We start from the raw sequence: 21,377 nt of genomic DNA, 5'->3' as shown, positions 1-21,377 counted from the left end.
CTCTAAATTATCTTTAATACAAATAAGCAGTTACATTATTAACTAATAATTGCTTCATTAATAGGAATAATAATTTCTGTGATTTATTTATTCCCAAAATAAAGAGCTCATCTAATCCAGAAATATAGGTAAGTTTGTATCAAAACGTAAATAACTAAATGACAAACAGTTTAGACAGAAAAAAACTATTAGTTAAGTCTGTTGCCCTGATTGTTATCAATAATTTTGTAACTGCTTTATTGTAATCATATCCACTAAGATAACAATAAAAAAAATCAACCTGGTTAGTGTTACAACTTACAATGCTAGTGCCAATTACAATTTTAATGTAATTAAGCCAATGACAGTTAAATCACGTTAAAATATGACTTTGTTAAGTGGCCAGCACCTAAACACATTCTAAGCAAACTGGATTAGAAATAATTCTGCACATAGATGTTCAAATCACTTTTTAAGAAAGTTTTCATTGAACACAGAAAGTTCTCATTTGTAAAAAAAAATAATTTATCGGAATGGAACAAGTGCATATTAATTACTGTAATGTGAAAGTAATTGTTCTGCTTAACATCAGATGATACTAGCTGTACACTAATTCCTCTACATTGTGTTATTCATTTAGGCAGTGACGACCCTAGTGAAGAGCTTCCCCAAGGTGATGTCCCAGTGGATAGGGCAGATCCTGCAGCCCGTGTGGACCATATTCACACACAGCTCTGACTTGTATCCTTGCTTATTGTGGCACACATTGCCCTGGGGCTCAGTAAACCAAGTGTTACATGGAACCTCATGCTGATGATATTCCCTTGGGAACACTACTAGGGCTAAACTGGAAACCTGGCATGACATATTTAATGAATAAAAAAAATACCTTCCCTATTTCAATAGCCAAATAGCTAACATAGGACTTGTGTTTCTGCATATGGTAGCTTTTTTAAAACTGTCCACAAATGGCTTGTAGTTCAATTAGTTATAACAGTTTTGTAAAAACACCCTAAGGGTTGTACGAGTATTATTTTGATGTGCCTATGGACTATTTGGGGGCTAATTTGTGACTAATGTGCAATGTTCAAACGTTTTGGTTTTTACATATATCTTTTTTATGTGATGTAGACAAAAATATGTTCAATAATTGCAAAAGAAGGAATCCATAGAAATATTACAATGGTATGTGACTTGCCAGGCGAGCCACTTACTGTGTAAAATCACCTGCCTCCAGATTTTAACCTGGCAGGTGTCAGTGGGTGTCCGCGGGTGTCAGCTGAAGTAAATCTCCTATCTTACATGTATCAGCTGAATTAAAAATTCTCCTTGACTACTATAGTTATGTTAAAACTGTAATAAACAACACAGAAGAGGCAGATGACCCTGTTGATTCTGATGGTAAGTATTCAAAGTAAAACTAAAATGCAATCTGCTCAGGTATAAAATATATTTGATGCAAAAACTGTCATGGAAATGAATTGAAACTTTAAATATTTCATCAACTGAAAGAGTCACGGATATGAACTAAATATCTATGGTTGATTTCTTGCTGGAGCAACTATCGTAATAACTTTGTTTGCCCAGTCAAAGATTTAGGAGCTCATAACCAAGTGCCTAAAATGTTGTGTTATCATGATTCTTGTGTATCTAATACTTACTTTTAAGAAAAAAATCAGAAAACAAAAGATTTATAACAAATATGGAGTCAGATTCTCAATGTGTTTTTTATGCCCCAAGATCAAATGATCGGGGGTATATTGTTTTTGGCCTGTCTGTCTGTCATTGTATGTGTGTGTCTGTCCCAAAACTTTAAGGTTGGTCATATCTTTTGCAATATTGAAGATAGCAACTTGATATTTGGCATACATGTGTATCTCATGGAACTGCACATTTTGAGTGGTGAAAGGTAAAGGTCATTCTTCAAGGTCAATGGTAATTTTTGGCTCAGCGTTTTCGGAGAAAACCCAAGGTATTGTCATAGCCAGCTCGTCGTGTCGTCTGCCGTCTGACATCCGCGTCGTGCTCAAACCTTAACATTTTGTTAAGGTTTTGAACATTGGATCTAAAATCAAATTGCTTCCACCTACAACTTTGAAACTTGGGTCACTAGGTCAAAGGTCAAGGTCACTGTGACCTTATTTTTTTTTATATCTAACAAGCTTTCACTTGTTCAAAACTGCACTCGTAGCCGAGCGTGGCACCCGTTATGAGGTGCTGTTTTATAAAATAGCTGCCATGCAGCTTCAAAGCGCACTAGGGGCATTGTGTTTCACATACACAGCTCTTGTTTAAGTAATTAACCAGGTAAAATAGTTACAAGCTAAACATAATTTAACAGTTTTGATTTAATAGTTACATAATAATTTACCTTATGTAAAAATCAATTGTGGTTTTGTAAACGGTACTGCTACTTCACAGTATGAATGGCATATGCTACAAGACAGGGTTCGCACAGGGCTTGAAAAGTGCTTGAAAACGAGTCCTAGGCTTGAAAAGCCTTGAACAATGGTTGGCCTGGAAAAAGTGCTTGAAAAGTGCTTATTTCATGTAAAAAAGCCTTGAAAATGTTTATTTCTGCTCAAAATTATTTGTATCATTGCTTTAATTATAAACTTAAATGGTTCTTAAAGGAAATATTACAAAATTAATAATTCCTTCGCGCAAAAAGTTGAGTACGAAATATAAGTTCCGTACACTAATGAGTACGAAACATTATGTGTACACGTCACAGATTATGTGTACTACCTCAGAGGTTCTCCATTGTGATCAATTTTCGCAAGTGAAAACGCAGCGATGGAGAAGCTTTGTTTCAAACCAGGGTGGTTAAGTGAATATTCCTGGGTACAGTAAATAAATGACATTCGAAAAGCACATTGTCGGGTCTGTATGAAGACCATTGATGTCGGGGGATGGGGGAAAGAGCTTTGAAAAGCCACGGGCAACCCACAAAGAAAACATGAAATTGAAAAGCAAACAGGGTTTATAATAATTTTAAAAAGTAAATACATATGTGAGACTCATTGAGTTAAGGATGGATAACATGTATTTGTATGTAATGACTAGAAATAACCTGTATGAGTTATTGTAGAATAAGTTTAATGTGTTTGAGCAAATAAATGATATTTACTGTGTTGATCTGGCTTGAAAATGCATTTTGATCTGGCTTGAAAATGCATTTTTTAAAGGTACTTAACATACGGTTCTGGGCCTTGAAAATGAAAATTTGGCCTTGAAAAGTCATTGAAAAGTGCTTGAATTTAGGTTTGAGATTTCTGCTTGAACCATGCAAGAATGAAGCAACTCCATTTGGTTATACAAATAATATGACTATTGTGTCAATGTTTTACTTGTTTGAATATTAGGTTGGCCAAGCTCTAATGGTTCACAAGGTATTATTTAAATGTTGAGTGTTTTTGTGAATTTAACACATTATCCAGTTCATTGTGTAAAGGTACTTTCTTTTTGTCATTTGAACTTAATTTTAACATTTTAATTATTTATTTAGCAGTTTGTAGATTCTGTTACATCCTTGGTTGGGTAAAAATGTAAGGTCAAACAGGGGTTTCCACTCAATAACTCTAAAACAAATTTAGATTTTTCAAATTACACTTTATGTATAGTTACCATTATCAAAACATCAACAGGGATTGCATGTGTGAAAAATGGTGTAAAGGTGATAGTAGCAAAAATATGACTTCAGATTTTTAATGAAACTTATGGTACCTTTATCAAAACCTCATCAATAGTTGCTTGTTAGTAATTTGGTGTCAGGGTAACAGTTTCTAAACAAGTAAATTGAAACTTCATGTCTTCATGTATAATAACCTCACTTTGATTGGATAGGGTCAAGGTCTCAGTTACTGAAAATAATGTGTTTCTTTCTCATTTATGAACGAAAAAAAAGGTATTGTTGTAAAACTACATACATAGAAAACTGATATTCAGACTTTTTGAGGCTGTATATGCGATGGGTTGGGGTCAAAGTCACTTAAATAGTAAAATGAATACTCAACAATACAAGATCTGATAAATAGCTAGCAAAAACAAGCACATTTTAAGAATAAGCAAAACTTTGTAGTTTTTTTATGGATTTTCCAAGTTTCCTGTTGAATTTACAAAATTTATTTTGTTGATCGATTTTTAGTTCCTTGCAATTTGACCCCAGTGCAATTAAAACAGTTCAAAGTTAAGCTTAATGTTTATGACTATTGTTTCCTGTATATTCATAAGATTGTTTGCACTTCATAACTTTATAGTGTTTTTCCCAGGAGGGCAAAGGGGCATGGCGCATTACTTTCAAAAAGGGCATTTTAGCGCGCAGTTTAGGCAAAAAAGGGCAAAAACGTTCCTTGAATACCTGAATTAGGGAGAAACATGTAATCGCATCAGAGGCAGTTGTGAAAAAAAAATATAAACAAGCACATTTAATGGTAATAGATGTATTTAACTTCAATGAGTTATATTAATATATTTACCTTGCAATGTACATTTAAGTTCCATGCTGTTTCAATAAACTGTACAGCACGACAAACATAATAAAGCAATATATGCATATGAATCTGATTATACACAGATCCACTAACATATAAATGAAACAATGTTTGTCTTATCCGATTTTCTAACAATAATCTTGACAGATGTTTAAAATAACATTGCAAGTAAATTGATCGCTAACAATATGCAAAGACTTGTTTCCGTGAGGTACATCCACCGAGTAGATTACAAATAAATAAATAATGTTGTTGCTATCTAAAACATTTTATGCATCGTTGATTATCACAGACATTTCATTAATTCCTTCTTAATGTATAATCTCCATCGTTAATTCGATCGTTTACGACGTTATTTGCCATTTTTGCCGAGTCACAATTTAATTATGTATAGTCCGCCATGTTGTATAAAATGTCAAATGATGTAAGCGACAGGTGCGCATAGCAACGTTAAATCGTATACGCGATTCGCATTTTGTTAAATTAGTATACGTCTCAGTAATTATTTCAATAATTAGATCTAATTATCTTAAAGACGAAAATGATAAAGAATAAATTTGTTTGTGATTTTAAATGTAATTTTGCGTAAAAATATATGTTTTGATATAACTGAATAATGCATGCAATGCAAAATTGCCACGAGAATAACATCCAGTTTTTCATCAAAAGTCTCCGAAGTAATGATTTTATCGTGACTGAGTACACATTGCCGACCGAAAAGTGCGCTTGGTATAACATAGCCTTCGGCATTATCGATTGATACTGACACGGGGTTATTCACGCATGACTAATTCACAGCTTTGGAGCAGTCAGTAAGACCTACCTATAAATCGAGCACTGTAATTGATTAAATCTGCTCAATTTATATAGTCGATTAGACGTTGACGTTCTTCGAGTAAATCAAGCACACTCGGAGCGTCACAGGCAATCAAGGAAGCTGATTTTGCGGACCAAGTTAGATCGTAAGGCAATAAAGATGTTATCGATAAGGGCGTGTGGCGAAATTTGCCTTTGAAAAAAAGGGCGCGTGGCGAAATTTGCCTTTGAAAAGGACAGAGTGGCGATCCGGGAGGGCGCCGTGGCTTTTCACCACGCTAAAATGGCCTGGGAAAAACACTACTTTATATAGTCTATACAAGTAATAATGGTATAAAATGAGCTATTTAATGCCATTGCCACACATTCATTTTTTGTCAGATGTTCATACTGGCATTTTGAATTTATTAATGGTTAACCCATTGAGAATTAGAACTAGGACTCATCAATGTATAGACTGTCTCAATAATAATGCCATGTTGCATGGCAACAATATGTTGTGCTCCTTCTTCATTTAAACCTTGATAGTGCAAAACGAAGGTCTCTTTAATTCAATAATATATTGTTGGGTTGATCCCCAGGTGTTCCTATGAGTAAGTTATACAGAGTGTCCAAGGCTTTGGATGCAATCATCAAACAAATAATTTCTCTTCAAATCACTTATGAACAAATTGATATCTATGTTTAGGGGGCGCTCTAGGGTTTGAGAACCTGATCTATGGTGTGTTTGATCTATGTTTAGGGGGCGCTCTAGGGTTTGAGAACCTGATCTACGGTGTGTTTGAGTTCATCCATGCACTGCTGGACATCAACAAGTTCAAGGGGCTGGTGAAGAAGTCGGCCAACGACATCATCTACTATGTCCTCCTCTACATGCAGATCACAGAGGACCAGGTTGGTAACGTGTAGAAATGTACCTGGCTTTGGGAAAACGGTGCTAAATGCATGTGGGTAAAGTGTCATCCCAGATTAACGCACAGGCTAATTGGGAACTACAATTACCTGATATCATATGGAATATTTTGTTTCATGGAAGTTTCTTCTAAACAAATATTCAGCTAAGACAGAAAGTGTCGTCCTTGATTAGCCTGTGCAGACTTCACAAGCTAGCCTGTGATGACACTTTATGGACAAGCATTAATTCCAGTTTTCACAAAACATGGCTTATAAAATGAGTGTGATCTGGCCTTAATGCAAAAAGTTTAAAGTATGTAAAAACAATTATGCAAATATTTGAAAATTGGAAGGAATAAAATTAAAAAAAAACATTTGAAGAGTGAATTTTGTATTCATTGCTATCACTAGTTTATAGAAAAGATTTCATTTAAGTGACTTCAAGCCAAATGGCTCTTGAAACAATGAGGATGTTTTTAAAGTGGGAACTGTTTGCTTCTTACCATTATTTCTTTGGTTGCAAATTAATATTTGTCTTCATATTGTAATTTCTGTGCAATTTGTTGTGTTGGTTTCAAGATATTTGGTATTGCTCAACTGTAGTGTATACTAATAACCTCTTATTGTGTATTATAATATATTATGGTGGTGGTCTTTGTTTCAGGCACGAATGTGGACATTGAATCCTGACCAGTTTGTAGAGGATGAAGATGATGATACTTTCTCATATTCTGTGAGAATTTCAGCACAAGATCTTCTCATGGTATGTGCTAATAGTGTTCTTTTTATTTTGTGCATTTTAATGGCAGCCAAAAATACATGACTTAATATTGTTTTAAACACATCAATGTATTAATTTCATGGTTTAATAATACATGACATGATAGCTACAGGTTTATATTTAAAAATCCCAGTTCATTGATTTTGTCTTAATTGCACATTTCAGCGCCAAATTTCTCACTGAATTAATGTTTTGATTAGGAGATGTTTTGAAATGGAGGTTTTCATTAAAGAAATAAGGACTTCACAATTTGGCCGTTTAACTGACTTTCATCAGTTTTTAAGCTCATCTATTTTTTGAAAAAAAAATATGAGCAATTGTCATCACCTTGGCGTCGGCGTCCGGTAAAGTTTTGCGTTTAGGTCCACTTTTCTCATAAACTATCAATGCTATTGCATTCAAACTTGGTACACTTACTTACAATCATGAGGGGACTGGGCAGGCAAAGTTAGATAACTCTGGCTTGCATTTTGACAGAATTATGTGTCCTTTTAATACTTAGAAAATTGAAAATTTTGGTTAAGTTTTGTGTTTAGGTCCATTTTACTCCTTAAGTATCAAAGCTATTGCTTTCATACTTGCAACACTTACTAACTATCATTAGGGGACTGTGCAGGCTAAGTTATGTAACTTATACTGGCATTTTGACCGAATTATGTGCCCTTTTTATACTTAGAAAATTGAAAATTTGGTTAAGTTTTGTGTTTAGGTCCACTTTTTTCCTAAAGTATCAAAGCTATTGCTTTCATACTTGCAACACTTACTAACTATCGTAAGCGGACTGGGCAGGCAAAGTTATGTAACTCTGACTGGCATTTGACGGAATTATGGGCCCTTTATACTTGAAAATTTGGTTAAGTTTTGTGTTTTGGTCCACTTTACCCCTAAAGTATAATAGATATTGCTTTCATACTTGGACCACTCGCTAACTATCATAAGGGGACAGTAAAAGACAAGTTGCATAACTCTGGTTGTCATTTTTACAGAATAATGGCCCTTTTTTGACTTAGAAACTTTGAATATATGGTTACATTTCGTGTTTACATCCACTTTACTTCTAAAGTATCAAGGCTATTGCTTTTAAACTTCAAATACTTTCATGCTATCATGAGGGTACTGTACCTGGCAAGTTGAATTTCACCTTGACCTTTGAATGACCTTGACTCTCAAGGTCAAATTATTAAATTTTGCTAAAATTGCCATAACTTCTTTATTTATGATTAGATTCGATTGATACTTTGACAAAACAACTCTTACCTGATATACAACAATAGACTTCACCCAAACCATCCCCCATGCCACCCCCGAATCCCCCCCAAATCCCCCCTCAATCCCCCCTATTATTTTCTATTTAATTAAAGATCATCTAATAAATGCCCACCACACCCTCACACTATACCCCCCCTCTCCCACCCCCCAAAAATAATTTGTATGCCCCCGGTAGGGTGGCATATAGCAGTTGAACTGTCCCGTCAGTATGTCAGTCAGTCTGTCCATCCGTCCGAATAAAACTTTAACATTGGCCACAGCTTTTTCAATTTTGAAGATAGCAACTTGATATTTGGCATGCATGTGTATCTCATGGAGCTTCACATTTTGAGTGGTGAAAGGTAAAGGTCAAGGTCATCCTTCAAGGTCAAATGTCAAATTTATGGCGTCTGTCTGTCCGAAAACTTTAACATTGGCCATAACTTTTTAAATATTGAAGATAGCAACTTGATACTTGGCATGCATGTGTATCTCATGAAGCTGCACATTTTGAGTGGTGGAAGTTCAAGGTTAAGGTCATTCTTCAAGGTAAAAAAATCTAAAAATTTCAAAGCAATGTTCTTATGAAGCTGCACATTTTGAGTGGTGGAAGTTCAAGGTCATCCTTCAAGGTCAAAGGTAAAAAAAAATTAATATTTTCAAAGCAGCGTTCTCATGAAGCTGCACATTTTGATTGGTGGAAGTTCAAGGTTAAGGTCATTCTTCAAGGTCAAGGTCATCCTTCAAGGTCAAAGGTAAAAAAAAAAATTCAAAGCGGCGTTATCATGAAGCTGCACATTTTGAGTGGTGGAAGTTCAAGGTCAAGGTCATCCTTCAAGGTCAAGATCATCCTTCAAGGTCAAAGGTTAAAAAAAAAAGATTTCAAAGCGGCGTTCTCATAAAGCTGCACATTTTGATTGATGTAAGTTCAAGGTCAAGGTCATTCTTCAAGGTCAAAGGTAAAAAAAAAAAAAACAATTTTCAAAGCGGCGCAATAGGGGGCATTGTGTTTCAGACAAACACATCTCTTGTTTTTTTTTAAACATTGTACAAAAAACACAAATATTTATTTTTATTATTTTATTTTTGAAATACCGTGCAACCACCCCACCCAAGAATCCCCCCCCCCCCCCCAATTTTTTTTTTGCATTTTTTGAAGATAATGTAATAAATGACCACACCCCTACACTAAACACCCCTCTCCATTCCACCCCTCCTACCTTTGTGATTGAAATTGAGATAGGTCCCTACACCTTTAAGAAGAAAAATTGATGAGCGGTCTGCACCAGCAAGGCGGTGCTCTTGTTTTAATATATAATCACTTTTACTGAAACTTAGTCTAATGTTGCTAATCAAAGTATTATACTTTTCCCAATATAAAATAAATTGATGCTTCACTTAAAAAAATGTAATATTTCTAAAATAATGAAAACACTGTCACACCCAGTCCCCACTTTCCATCTTGTTTCAATTCTTGATTATAATTGCTGTTCCTGTGTTCAGTTGATAGGTCAGGAGTTTGAGGAGGAGACTGCACTGGGTCTGTGTCTGGCGATCACCAAACACCTGCAGGAGGCCGAGGCCCAGAAACACCATAACCACAACTGGTAGGAAGGGATTAACTAAAAGTATCGCAAGCACTATGTGAAAACTGGGATTTATGCATGTGTGTAAATTGTCATCACAGATTAGCCTGTGCAGTCTGCACATGGTTATCTGGGACCACACTTAATGCAGATACTATGAAATCAATTTTTTCTGAGTGAGACTCAAATATTATGTTCATGTCGATGTTCATTGCATGTATGACTTATCTTAAGTTGAGATATTTATACCCCCATTACTGGTAATGGGGGCTATATAGGAGTCACTTTGTCGGTCTGTCGGTCTGTCCGGAAAATGTCATCCGATCTTCACCAAACTTGGTCACAAGTTGTATCTAGATGATGTATAGGTCAAGTTTTAATATGGGTCATGCCCTGTCAAAAACTAGGTCACCGGGTCACTTAGTTTGTTTTAAACCGAAAGTTTGTCCGGACCATAACTATGTCATTTATCGTTAGATTTTAAAATCCTGGTAGGAAGGGATTAACTAAAAGTATGGCAAGCACTATGTGAAAACTGGGATTTATGCATGTGTGTTAATTGTCATCACAGATTAGCCTGTGCAGTCTGCACATGGTTATCTGGGACCACGCTTAATGCAGATACTATGAAACCAATTTTTTCGGAGTGAGACTCGAGTTTATGTTCATGTCGATGTTCATTGCATGTATGACTTATCTTAAGTTGAGATATTTATACCCCCATTACTGGTAATGGGGGCTATATAGGAGTCACTTTGTCGGTCTGTCGGTCTGTCCCAAAAATTTCATCCGATCTTCACCAAACTTGGTCACAAGTTGTATCTAGATGATGTATAGGTCAAGTTTTAATATGGGTCATGCCCTGTCAAAAACTAGGTCATGGGGTCACTTAGTGTGTTTTAAACCAAAAGTTTGTCTGGACCATAACTATGTCATTTATCATTAGATTTTAAAATAACTTGGTAAATGTGTTCACTATCATGGGACGGTGTGTCGTGTGAAAGAAGTACGTCAATATCTCAAAGGTCAAGATCACACTTGGAGTTCAAAGGTCAAATGCATGTCCAGGCCATAACTTTATCATTTATTGTGAGATTTAAAAATTAATTGGCAAATTAGTTCACCAGTAGGGGACAATATTGCTTGGCAATCTCTTGTTTCAGATGGAAACTGCATAAGTGACTTGAGATCAACACATGTTTGTGATTTTGCTAGAGGTCAACGTGTAAGTTAATAATTATAATTTATATTTCAGGTGGAAAGTGCACAATTAACTGAGGTCCAAGTATGAGTTTATGACAGTGATATGTATTACAGGTGGAAAGTGCACGAGTAACTGAGGTCCAAGTATAAGTTTATGACAGTGATATGTATTACAGGTGGAAAGTGCACGAGTAACTGAGGTCCAAGTATAAGTTTATGACAGTGATACAGTGTTCATTCTAGACCGCGCGATTGCCCGATTCGCGTTAATTTTTCAAAGATCGCGCACATCTGCAGCATGTGTGCGAGAAAATTCGCGCACTCTATATCCGTTAGGGTTTTTTAAACTGTTAAATTCTGCTTCGCGTATTTATTGAGAAAAACACCGGAAATCAAAGGGAATTAACTCTTCGATTCACGGGTTAATAAACTTTAAAGAATTTTCGTTTAAAATGATACCCTGGGTTAATTAAAAAATAAGAAATTTCCTTTAAAAAATAAAGGGATGCGACTCGTGAATGATGAAGGAAGAAAATTGTCCTTTGATACTGGAATGTAAAAACTTAATTCTATACATTAATTAAGACACTTACATGACTTAGGTTTTAATATCATATCATCATTCATAACATATCATGATAGACAATCAGTATTATTTTTTTTATTGTTTTAAATGATACAAAAATATCATGTGAACAATTATTTTCATAATCCTTTGTTTTTATTTAAGTCAGCAATATACTATGGAAAGTGCAGTTATATTTAACAGCAGTTACAATGGTATTTCACTGACTTGACTGTTTTAAGTAATGTAGAAGTTAAAACAAATAAACATTAAAACGAAAATGAAAACATATAAATGGTACTTGATCAATTCCCCCCCATTTGTGAAAAATCCCCCCTATTTTTCAAAGTGAGGGGGGAAATTCCCCCCTACTTTTCGATTTCTAGAATGAACACTGGTGATATGTATTACAGGTGGAAAGTGCACGAGTAACTGAGGTCCAAGTATAAGTTTATGACAGTGATATGTATTACAGGTGAAAAGTGCACGAGTAACTGAGGACCAAGTATAAGTTTATGACAGTGATATGTATTACAGGTGGAAAGTGCACGAGTAACTGAGGACCAAGTATAAGTTTATGACAGTGAAATGTATTACAGGTGGAAAGTGCACGAGTCCTGTATGCTGGCCCTGGGTACGACATGCAGTCTGCTGGTGGACATGGTGAAGTCTGGGAAGGTGCAGTTTGATGTGTCTGCCTTTCTACAGAACGTGGTTCTCACAGATATGAACCTTTCGGGTTAGTGTAAACTTCAACTTTCAGATTTATTTCCAAAAGGAAAGCATGATATTTAATGGAGGAAACGATCTGTTATAAAAATAGTTTAAAATTGTGGGTTGTAATTAACTTTATTATACTGCTTTTTACTGTAATTGAGCACATTAGATATAAAATGTCAATTTAGAATTTCAAAACATTTATAAGAGTAATTGCATGTTCTTTAAGAAATGACAGAGTTATAATTGTTGCTACAGGCCTTCCAGCGTTCCTACTTTTTCCTACTTTTTAGCTCGACTATTATATATGAAATATACATAGTAGAGCTATCCTACTCACCCCGGCGACGGCGTTGCCGTTCCCGTATCTGTTGCCGTTTGCGTGCAAATGTTAAAGTTTGCGTACTACCCCAAATATTTTCAATGTCCCTTGACATATTGTTTTCATATTTTGCATACTTGTTAACCATCATGACCCCAACCTATAAACAAGAGCAAACAACTGTATCAAGCATTTTGACAGAATTATTGCCCCTTTTATACCTAAAATATGCATATTATTGATAAATCTATGTTAAAGTTTGAGTACTACCCCAAATATTTCCTATGTTCTTTGACATATTGCTTTTATATTTTGCATACTTGTTTATCAACATGACCCCAACCTATAAACAAGAGCAGACCACTGTATCAAGCAATTTGACATAATTATTGCCCAATTTATACTTAGAATAGGCATATTATTGATAAATCTATGTTAAAGTTTGCGTACTACCCCAAATATGTCCCTTGACATATTGCTTTCATATTTTGCATACTTGTTAACCAACGTGACCCCAACCTATAAACAAGAGCAGACAACTGTATCAAGCATTTTGACAGAATTATGGCCCCTTTTATACTTAGATAATTGAACATTTTGCTTATATTGCCAAAACTTTTTTTATTTATGATTAGATTTTATTAATACTTTGACAAAACAACACTTACCTGAATACCACAATGTATTCCACCCAAACAATACTGTCTGTCTGCCTGTCTGTCATTCTGTCCCAAAACTTTCACCTTACAGTAAAGTTTTGCAATAACTTTTGAAATATTGAACATAGCAACTTGATATTTGGCATGCATGTGTATCTCATGGAGCTGCACATTTTAAGTGGTGAAAAGTCAAGGTCAAGGTCATCCTTCAAGGTCAAAGGTCAAAATTTTTAAACTTTAATATATTAAAGTTTTGCAATAACTTTTGAAATATTGAACCTAGCAACTTGATATTTGGCATGCATGTGTATCTCATAGAGCTGCACATTTTGAGTGGTGAAAGGTCAAGGTCATCCTTCAAGGTCAAATGTCAAATTAATGGCGTCTGTCGGTCCGAAAACTTTAACATTGGCCACAACTTTTTCACTTTTGTAGATAGCAACTTGATACTTGGCATGCATGTGCATTTCATGGAGCTGATCATTTTGAGTGGTGAAACTTCAAGGTCAAGGTCATCCTTCAAGGTCAAGGTCATCCTTCAAGGTCAAAGGTAAAAAAATATAATAATTTCAATGCGGCGTTCTCATGAAGCTGCACATTTTGAGTGTTGGAAGTTCAAGGTCAAGGTCATCCTTCAAGGTCAAGGTCATCCTTCAAGGTCAAAGAAAAATATTTCAAAGCGGCGTTATCATGAAGCTGCACATTTTTAGTGGTGGAAGGTCAAGGTCATCCTTCAAGGTCAAGGTCAGCCTTCAAGGTCAAAGGTTAAAGATAATAATTTCAAAGCGGCGTTCTCATAAAGCTGCTCAATTTGAGTGGTGGAAGTTCAAGGTCAAGGTCATTTTTCAAGGTCAAAGGTCACAAAAAAAATAAAATTCAAAGCGTTTCAATAGGGGGCATTGTGTTTCTGACGAACGCTTCTCTTGTTTTTTCCTTTTTTTATTTTTGAAAGATCGCCTAATAAATTATTGAATATGAACAATTTCCCCATCATGGCTTAAGTTATACTGTCAAGCACTCGAATAGTCGAGCGCGCTGTCCTCTGACAGCTCTTGTTTAATAGCTTCCTACTTTGTTCTACTTTTTGCTAAAAAACTCCTACTATTCCTACTTTTTGGGGAAAAAAAGTCCGCCAAAAAAATAAATATGAACTTTGTGCTAGTTATATTTGCAGAAAATGAACAAAAGATGTCAAACTGGCTGGTTTCTGTTGTTGAAAGATGTGGCAAACATGTCCCTCCCCGTGTGCATCATCTTTCATCATCATGAAGGTGAGTCTCTCAGGTATTTTAAATCTTTTTTGGCTGAACTCCAGAAGCATAGAATCCTCACAATGCTATGCATGTATAATCCCAATGATGCCATGCTGATGGTATTTTTGGTTATTTTCAAATGTTGTTTGCATTTCAAAAAAAGTATGTATCAAATATTAGAGATGTGATTTCTTTGATTTCCAGTTATAGAAATACATTATCATTTGAAAGTAACCAAAACTATTTGCAAAGCTATTACCAGCTAAAGGAAAATACTATTCCAATGTTATAGCTGCAGCTTTACATTTCTTTTGCTGTCACTATTTACTTGCTTGGGAACCTCATTTTCACTGACATACATGTATGTTTTTGATTTTATGTTTGTTAAAGATTATAAAAATAGCCATTTGAATAGTGACAATAAAAGAATTTCATTCTTCTAACATACAATGGCTTTGATAAAGTTGCTTTCCACATGATATAACTGCATGATATAAACTAGCTATGCCAGGTGGAACAACTAAGTTCAACAGGTCTTGGCTTGTGAAGCTTGACAATAATGGAAAAAGTATTGGTGACTGGTGTGTACAAGAGAAAGAGGATGATAGATGACTGCCTATCAAAGCAAAATACTGCCTTGGATAAGGGCCAATAGAATAGTTTGAATGTGCTTATAGTGCTTGCTTTGTTGATGTATGTTAATATTCAGCTGCTTGCATCTGGAGTTCACAAATACATATATAATAATGCATGTAGTTGTGTATTAATATGCCATTTGTGTTTTGAATCAGTAACTTTACCTTTTATTAACAACTAACATTATCTTGTGTTTAACCATTTCCATTTTATACAACATGTTTACTGTATAGATCTGCATTAGCATTAGTGCTCTAATCATTGTTAATCATCTGGCTTACTAATTCACTGTACTGAATATAGTCCTTTATATGTAGCTTGTAACCACATACTTATTTACCATTAACATGCTAGTAAATGCTTTACTAGCATGGTTATGTTATGTTTGTTAATTTGAGAATAAAAAAAAGTTTCAGGCTGATCGAAGATGACCACACAGTTCAGCAACAGAAACTGGCCAGCATTGGTATACAAGAATAGTCCACGCGTCATAAAGAATGGTAGGGTTTTGCATTTAGGAAGCCTCCTCGGGTAAGTTATTTGCCATGATAAATTAACAATTTAACTGAAAATATTCCTACTTTTCCTACTTTTTTTGAAAAAAAATTCCTTCTATTTCCTACTTTTCTGTCAGAGAACCTCCTACTTTTTAGCTCACCTGATTGCTCAGGTGAGCTTTTCTGACCGATCTTTGTCCGTCGTATGTCCGTCCGTCCATAAACATTTGCTCATTAACACTCTAGAGGCCACATTTCTTGTCCCATCTTCATGAAACTTGGTCAAAAGCTTTGCCCCAATAAAATCTCAGCCGAGTTCGAAACTGGGTTGTGCCGGGTCAAAAACTAGGTCACTAGGCAAAAAAAAGAAAAACCTTGTAAACACTGTAGAAGTCACATTTCATGCCCAATCTTCATGTAACTTTGTCAAAATGCTTGTCTTAATGATATTTTGGTTGAGTTCAAAAGTGGTTCCTGTGTGTTGAAAAACATGGCCGCCAGTGAGCGGGACAGTTTTCCTTATTTGGCTATAGAGAAACCTTGTAAACACTCTAGAAGTCACAATTTTTGCCCAATCATCATGAAAGTTGGTCAAAACATTGGTTCAATTGATGTCTCGGACGAGTTTGAAAATGGTGGAGATCGGTGAAAAAAACATGGCTGCCAGTGGGCGGCGCATTTTCTCTATATGTATATAGTGGCAGTTTTCCCTATTTGGCTATAGAGAAAGTTGGTCAAAACATTGGTTTTATTGATATCTCGGACGAGTTTGAAAATGGTCGGGATTGGTGAAAAAACGTGGCAGCCAGTGGGCGGGGCATTTTTCTCTATATGCATATAGTGAAACGTGAACACAGTAGAAGTCACATTTTTGGCCCAATTTTCATGAAATTTGCTGAGAACATTTGTTTCCTTGATACGAGAGTTGAGTTCAAAAATGGTTTCGGTCAGTTCAATTACATGGCTGCTGGGAGGGGGGCAGTTTTCTCATTATGCTCCCCCCCCTTTTGAAGAAGAGGGGGTATATTGTTTTGCTCATGTCGGTCCATCCGTCCACCAGATGGTTTCCGGATGATAACTCAAGAGCGCTTATGCCAAGGATCATGAAACTTCATAGGTACATTGATCATGCCTCGCAGATGATTCCTATTGATTTTTAGGTCACTAGGTCAAAGGTCAAGGTCACGATGACCCGAAATAGTAAAATGGTTTTCGGATGATAACTCAAGAACACTTATGCCTAGGATCATAAAACTTAATAGATACATTGATCATGACTCGCAGATAACCCCTGTTGATTTTCAGGTCACTAGGTCAAAGATCAAGGTCACGATGACCCGAAATAGTAAAATGGTTTCCGGATGATAGCTCAAGAAAGCTTAGGCCTAGGATCATGAAACTTCATGGGTACATTGATCATAACTCGTTGATGACCCCTATTGATTTTCAGTCACTAGGTCAAAGGTCAAGGTCACGATGACCCAAAATAGTAAAATGGTTTCTGGATGATAACTCAAGAACGCTTAGGCCTAGAATCATGAAACGTCATAGGCACATTGATCATGACCCGTAGATGACCCCTATTGATTTTCATGTCACTAGGTCAAAGGTCAAGGTCACGGTGACCCGAATTAGTAAAATGGTTTCTAGATGATAACTCAAGAGCGCTTATGCCTAGGATCATAAAACTTCAAAGGTACATTGATCATGACTCGAAGATGACCCCTATTGATTTTCAGGTCACTTGGTCAAAGGTCAAGGTCGGGGTGACCTGAAATAGTAAAATGGTTTCTGGATGATAACTAGAGAACGCTTATGCCTAGGATCATGAAACTTTATAGGTACAATGATCATGACTCGCAGATGACTCCTATTGATTTTCAGGTCACTAGGTAAAAGATCAAGGTCAAGGTGACCTGAAATAGTAAAATGGTTTCTGGATGATAACTCAAGAACGCTTTAGCCTAGGTTCATGAAACTTCATAGGTATATTGATCATGACTCGCAGATGACCCCTATTGATTATCAGGTCACTAGGTCAAAGGTCAAGGTCACAGTGCCAAATAACATATTCACACAATGGCTGTCAAGGTCACGGTGACTCAACTAAGAAAAATGGTTTCTGGATGATAACTTAAGAATGCTTACGCCTAGGATCATGAAACTTCATAGGTATATTGATCATGACTCGCAGATAAAAAAATGATGAAACTTGAGCAGGATGTTTGTCTGGACAATATCTAGGTCAAGTTTGACATTTGGTAAAGATTGAATGAACCGACTCCTCTCAGGTAAGCGAACTAGGGCCATCTTGGCCCTCTTGTTTCCTATTTTTTGTGAGTGGCTGCTGGAAGGCCTTTTGTTACAAAAAGCAAGAAGATTACTTGAATAGAAAGAAAATATTGTATGTAATTATCATTTCCAGTGTCCCCATTCCTGATTGGCCGATGTTTGTGGACGGCCAGTCGATATTGTGAAGGAATGAATACAGACTTGCTACAGAGGTTCGTTAAGTGCTTATACGTTGTCAATTATGTTCAGATTAAAAAAAAAACAATCAATTTTGTTATTGAATGTATTATATAAAAAAACATTTACATGTTTACAAGTGTTTAATACAAATACTGACAGTGTTTTTATGCTCCTCCAAAATTTATTTTGGGGGGAGCATATATCAAGGGGGGAAAAATAACGGGACGCCTGCTGGCATTGGCGACTGTATTTTAGCCTCGGGCAAATGGAATCTCCAAAATACTTGCCTGACCGGGCGACCGCATATCTACATCAGCCAGTGCTTTGATAAGGTAACAGGTGCTAGTCTGGTTGTCATGTTAATAGACTGTGTGGTCGTTTAATAACGATAGAAATGCTGCGCTTTGTGCTGGAACTGTAGCCAGTCTGCAGTGCGCATGGGGTAATGTTTATCGGGACACCGTTTATATTCCCGCATTATGTCGTCGTCGAAACAAATCGACATTCATAACTTTTAAGGAGCGAATAATTGTAAGGATAATAAAGATTGTGATACACAAAAATCTTGACAAAATAAAGAAACGAAAGCTAGAACAAAGGAATTAAGAGCAGTAAAAAAAAGAAAGCGTCAGGTTTACGTTTCAAACGGGATAGTTTTATTAAAAATAAAAGTGATAATTTTGACTCACTGAATTCAATAGTTGGTGAATGATTATAGGACAATGGGTGTATAAAAAGAGAAGAACTTGTTTTTTTTTCAGTCACAGTGTGTTTTTTTACACAAGTCAACACATGGTTAATGTTTACAGACATAATAAGAATAGCATGTCAAGTAAACAATTGTATTGTTTTGAACACAAACATTAATTTTAAATATTTTAAATATTTGCTGTGAAAAATGCAGTGCGACCACAAAATCATTATGGGCGACCTGCTTTTACAAGCTGGTGGCCCTGCAGGGCGAGTCGCTTTTAGCAAAATTCTACAACCCTGATATAGTCGCCGCTTCGTCTGTCCGTGTGTGCGTCTGTCTTTATGGGAAGCTTCACTACCAAGAGGAGATGTGCATATTATCAGCGGGTTCTGGTCGGATGATTTTTCACAGAGTTATGGCCCTTTGAAATTTTCTATAAAAAAATTCTTGTCCCCCCAACTACTGTGACCTCAAGACATTTCCTTTCATATGAATATAAAGTGCAATATTGTGACAAAAAAGAACTTTAGAAAATTGAAAATTTGGTTATGTTTTGTGTTTAGGTCCACTTTATTCCTACAGTATCAAAGCTATTGCTTTCATACTTGCAACACTTATTAACTATCGTAAGGGGACTGTGCAGGCAAAGTTATGTAACTCTGACTGGCATTTGAACGGAATTATGGGCCCTTTATACTTAGAAAATTGAAAGTTTGGTTAAGTTTTGTGTTTTGGTCCACTTTACCCCTAAAGTATCATAGATATTGCTTTCATACTTGGAACACTCTCAAACTGTCATAAGGGTACAGTAAAAGGACAAGTTGCATAACTCTGGATGTCATTTTTACGGAATTATGGCCCTTTTTTGACTTAGTAACTTTGAATATATGGTTAAATTTTGTGTTTCAATCCACTTTACTTCTTAAGTATCAAGGCTATTGCTTTCAAACTTCAAATGCTTTCATGCTATCATGAGGTTACTGTACCTGGCAAGTTGAATTTTACCTTGCCGTCCCCCCCTTCCCCCCCCCCCCCCATTTTTTTTATTTTTTTTTTTAAGATCATCTCACAAATGACCACCACACCCTCACACTATACCCCCACCCCACCCCCTCCCCATTTTTTTTTTTAAACGGTTAAAAAACAAAACTATTTATTTTGATTATTTTATGTTTGAAAAACCGTCCAACCATCGCACCCAAGAATCCCCCCCCACCCCCCCTCCCCCCCACCCCCCACCCGAATCCCCCCCCCCCTAATTTTTTTTTTTTTTTTTTTTTTTTTTTTTAAGATCATCTCACAAATTACCCTCACACTATACCCCCCACCTCGCCCCCCCCCCCCCCCCCCCAATTTTTTTTTTTAAACTTAAAATACACAAATATTTATTTTTATTATTTTATGTTTGAAATACCCTCCAACCATCGCACCCAAGAATCCCCACCCCCCACCCCCCCCACCCCCCCACCCCCCGAATTTATTTTTTTTTCCCTTTTTTTTGCATTTTTGGAACATAATGTAATAAATGTCCACACCCCCACACAATGCACCCCTCTTCACTCCACCCCTCCCTCCTTTGTGATTGAAAATGAGAGTCCCTTCACCTTTAAAAAGAAAATAGATGAGCGGTCTGCACCTGCAAGGCGGTGCTCTTGTTAATTGAAATTGTATTCTAAAAAGTTGTTGAACTCAAAGATTTTTTTTTTTAAGACACAAGATTTAAGTGGGTTAAGAAATGTGCACCTGCTTTAGAAGCGTTCAGGTTGATTGTCTGTTATGTTCAATCTCAGATGCTTGCAAGCGACGGTCGGTGGAATTCACCCTAGTCAACCCCCAGTGATCAGAATCTCTGCCATCCGTGCCGTCTACAGCTACTGTGACTTCCTTAAAACCTCTGAAAACACAGCCATGCTTGTACCGTTCTTGCCCAACATTACGGAAGGGCTGGTTGCTGTGGCAACCCAGTTTTCCTCTGATGTGCTTTCTCTGTGCCTAGAAACACTGTCCATGGTCCTATCTGTGAGTTGCTTTGTTTTGTTTGTTCGTGTTCAAGAATTGTCACATGCACTAGTCAATGATTGTGGTCATTTTGTTAGCTGTTTTAGGGTTTGTGCATTAAAAATGATGCATTGCACAATGCAATAGTTTGATAGCATATTTACACAGGGTGCAGTATCAACGGGGTTTTCAGGGGTTTACACATGGGCTGAAGAGAATGTAAACACACCAATAAAGCCACACACCTTATTTGGCATAGTAAATTAAAGTATAAATAAGAAAAATATTTTTATCTATGCCAACTAGAATATATCTCGTGGTTACAAGGTAGAAATCCGGCTTTTTTGCGCTTCACAACTTAAAAATAATCGAGTTTGTCGAAACAGACATATATGTCTAGAAATCCTACTTTCGGTTTTAAAAGCGGTACCGTTTGAAAAATAATAAATTACTTGCTAACTAGGCTATAGATTTAATTTTATCTTAGCCAATTAGAATTTATATGGTGGTTACAAGGTAGAAATCCGTCTTTTTGCGCTTTAAAACTTAAAAATAATCGCGTTT

The 21,377-nt window shown here is 36.2% G+C and overlaps 1 protein-coding gene across 4 annotated transcripts in view; it reads left to right on the top strand.

The window, feature by feature from the left end:
* Positions 1-21,377, top strand: part of LOC127880258 (importin-9-like) — a 67,776-nt gene that overhangs the window by 9,812 nt on the left and 36,587 nt on the right. For 3 of the 4 annotated variants that reach the window (XR_008049489.1, XM_052427600.1, XM_052427577.1), the window contains 9 exons: positions 620-720; positions 1,322-1,380; positions 3,345-3,371; positions 6,031-6,182; positions 6,847-6,945; positions 9,715-9,818; positions 12,165-12,304; positions 18,075-18,153; positions 20,606-20,834. Coding sequence is in view for 3 of the 4 variants with exons in the window: in XM_052427600.1 (XP_052283560.1) it covers positions 620-720; positions 1,322-1,380; positions 3,345-3,371; positions 6,031-6,182; positions 6,847-6,945; positions 9,715-9,818; positions 12,165-12,304; positions 18,075-18,153; positions 20,606-20,834 (990 nt within the window). In the remaining variant the exon portion in view is untranslated. The remainder of the gene's footprint in view (positions 1-619; positions 721-1,321; positions 1,381-3,344; positions 3,372-6,030; positions 6,183-6,846; positions 6,946-9,714; positions 9,819-12,164; positions 12,305-18,074; positions 18,154-20,605; positions 20,835-21,377) is intronic. The other variant, XM_052427590.1, reaches the window with a different exon arrangement.

This window comes from Dreissena polymorpha, chromosome 1 (assembly GCF_020536995.1).
Source record: "Dreissena polymorpha isolate Duluth1 chromosome 1, UMN_Dpol_1.0, whole genome shotgun sequence".
Taxonomy (NCBI): domain Eukaryota; kingdom Metazoa; phylum Mollusca; class Bivalvia; order Myida; family Dreissenidae; genus Dreissena; species Dreissena polymorpha.
The sequence above is the reverse complement of the archived record's forward strand: the minus strand, read 5'-3'. Positions and strand labels throughout refer to the sequence as shown.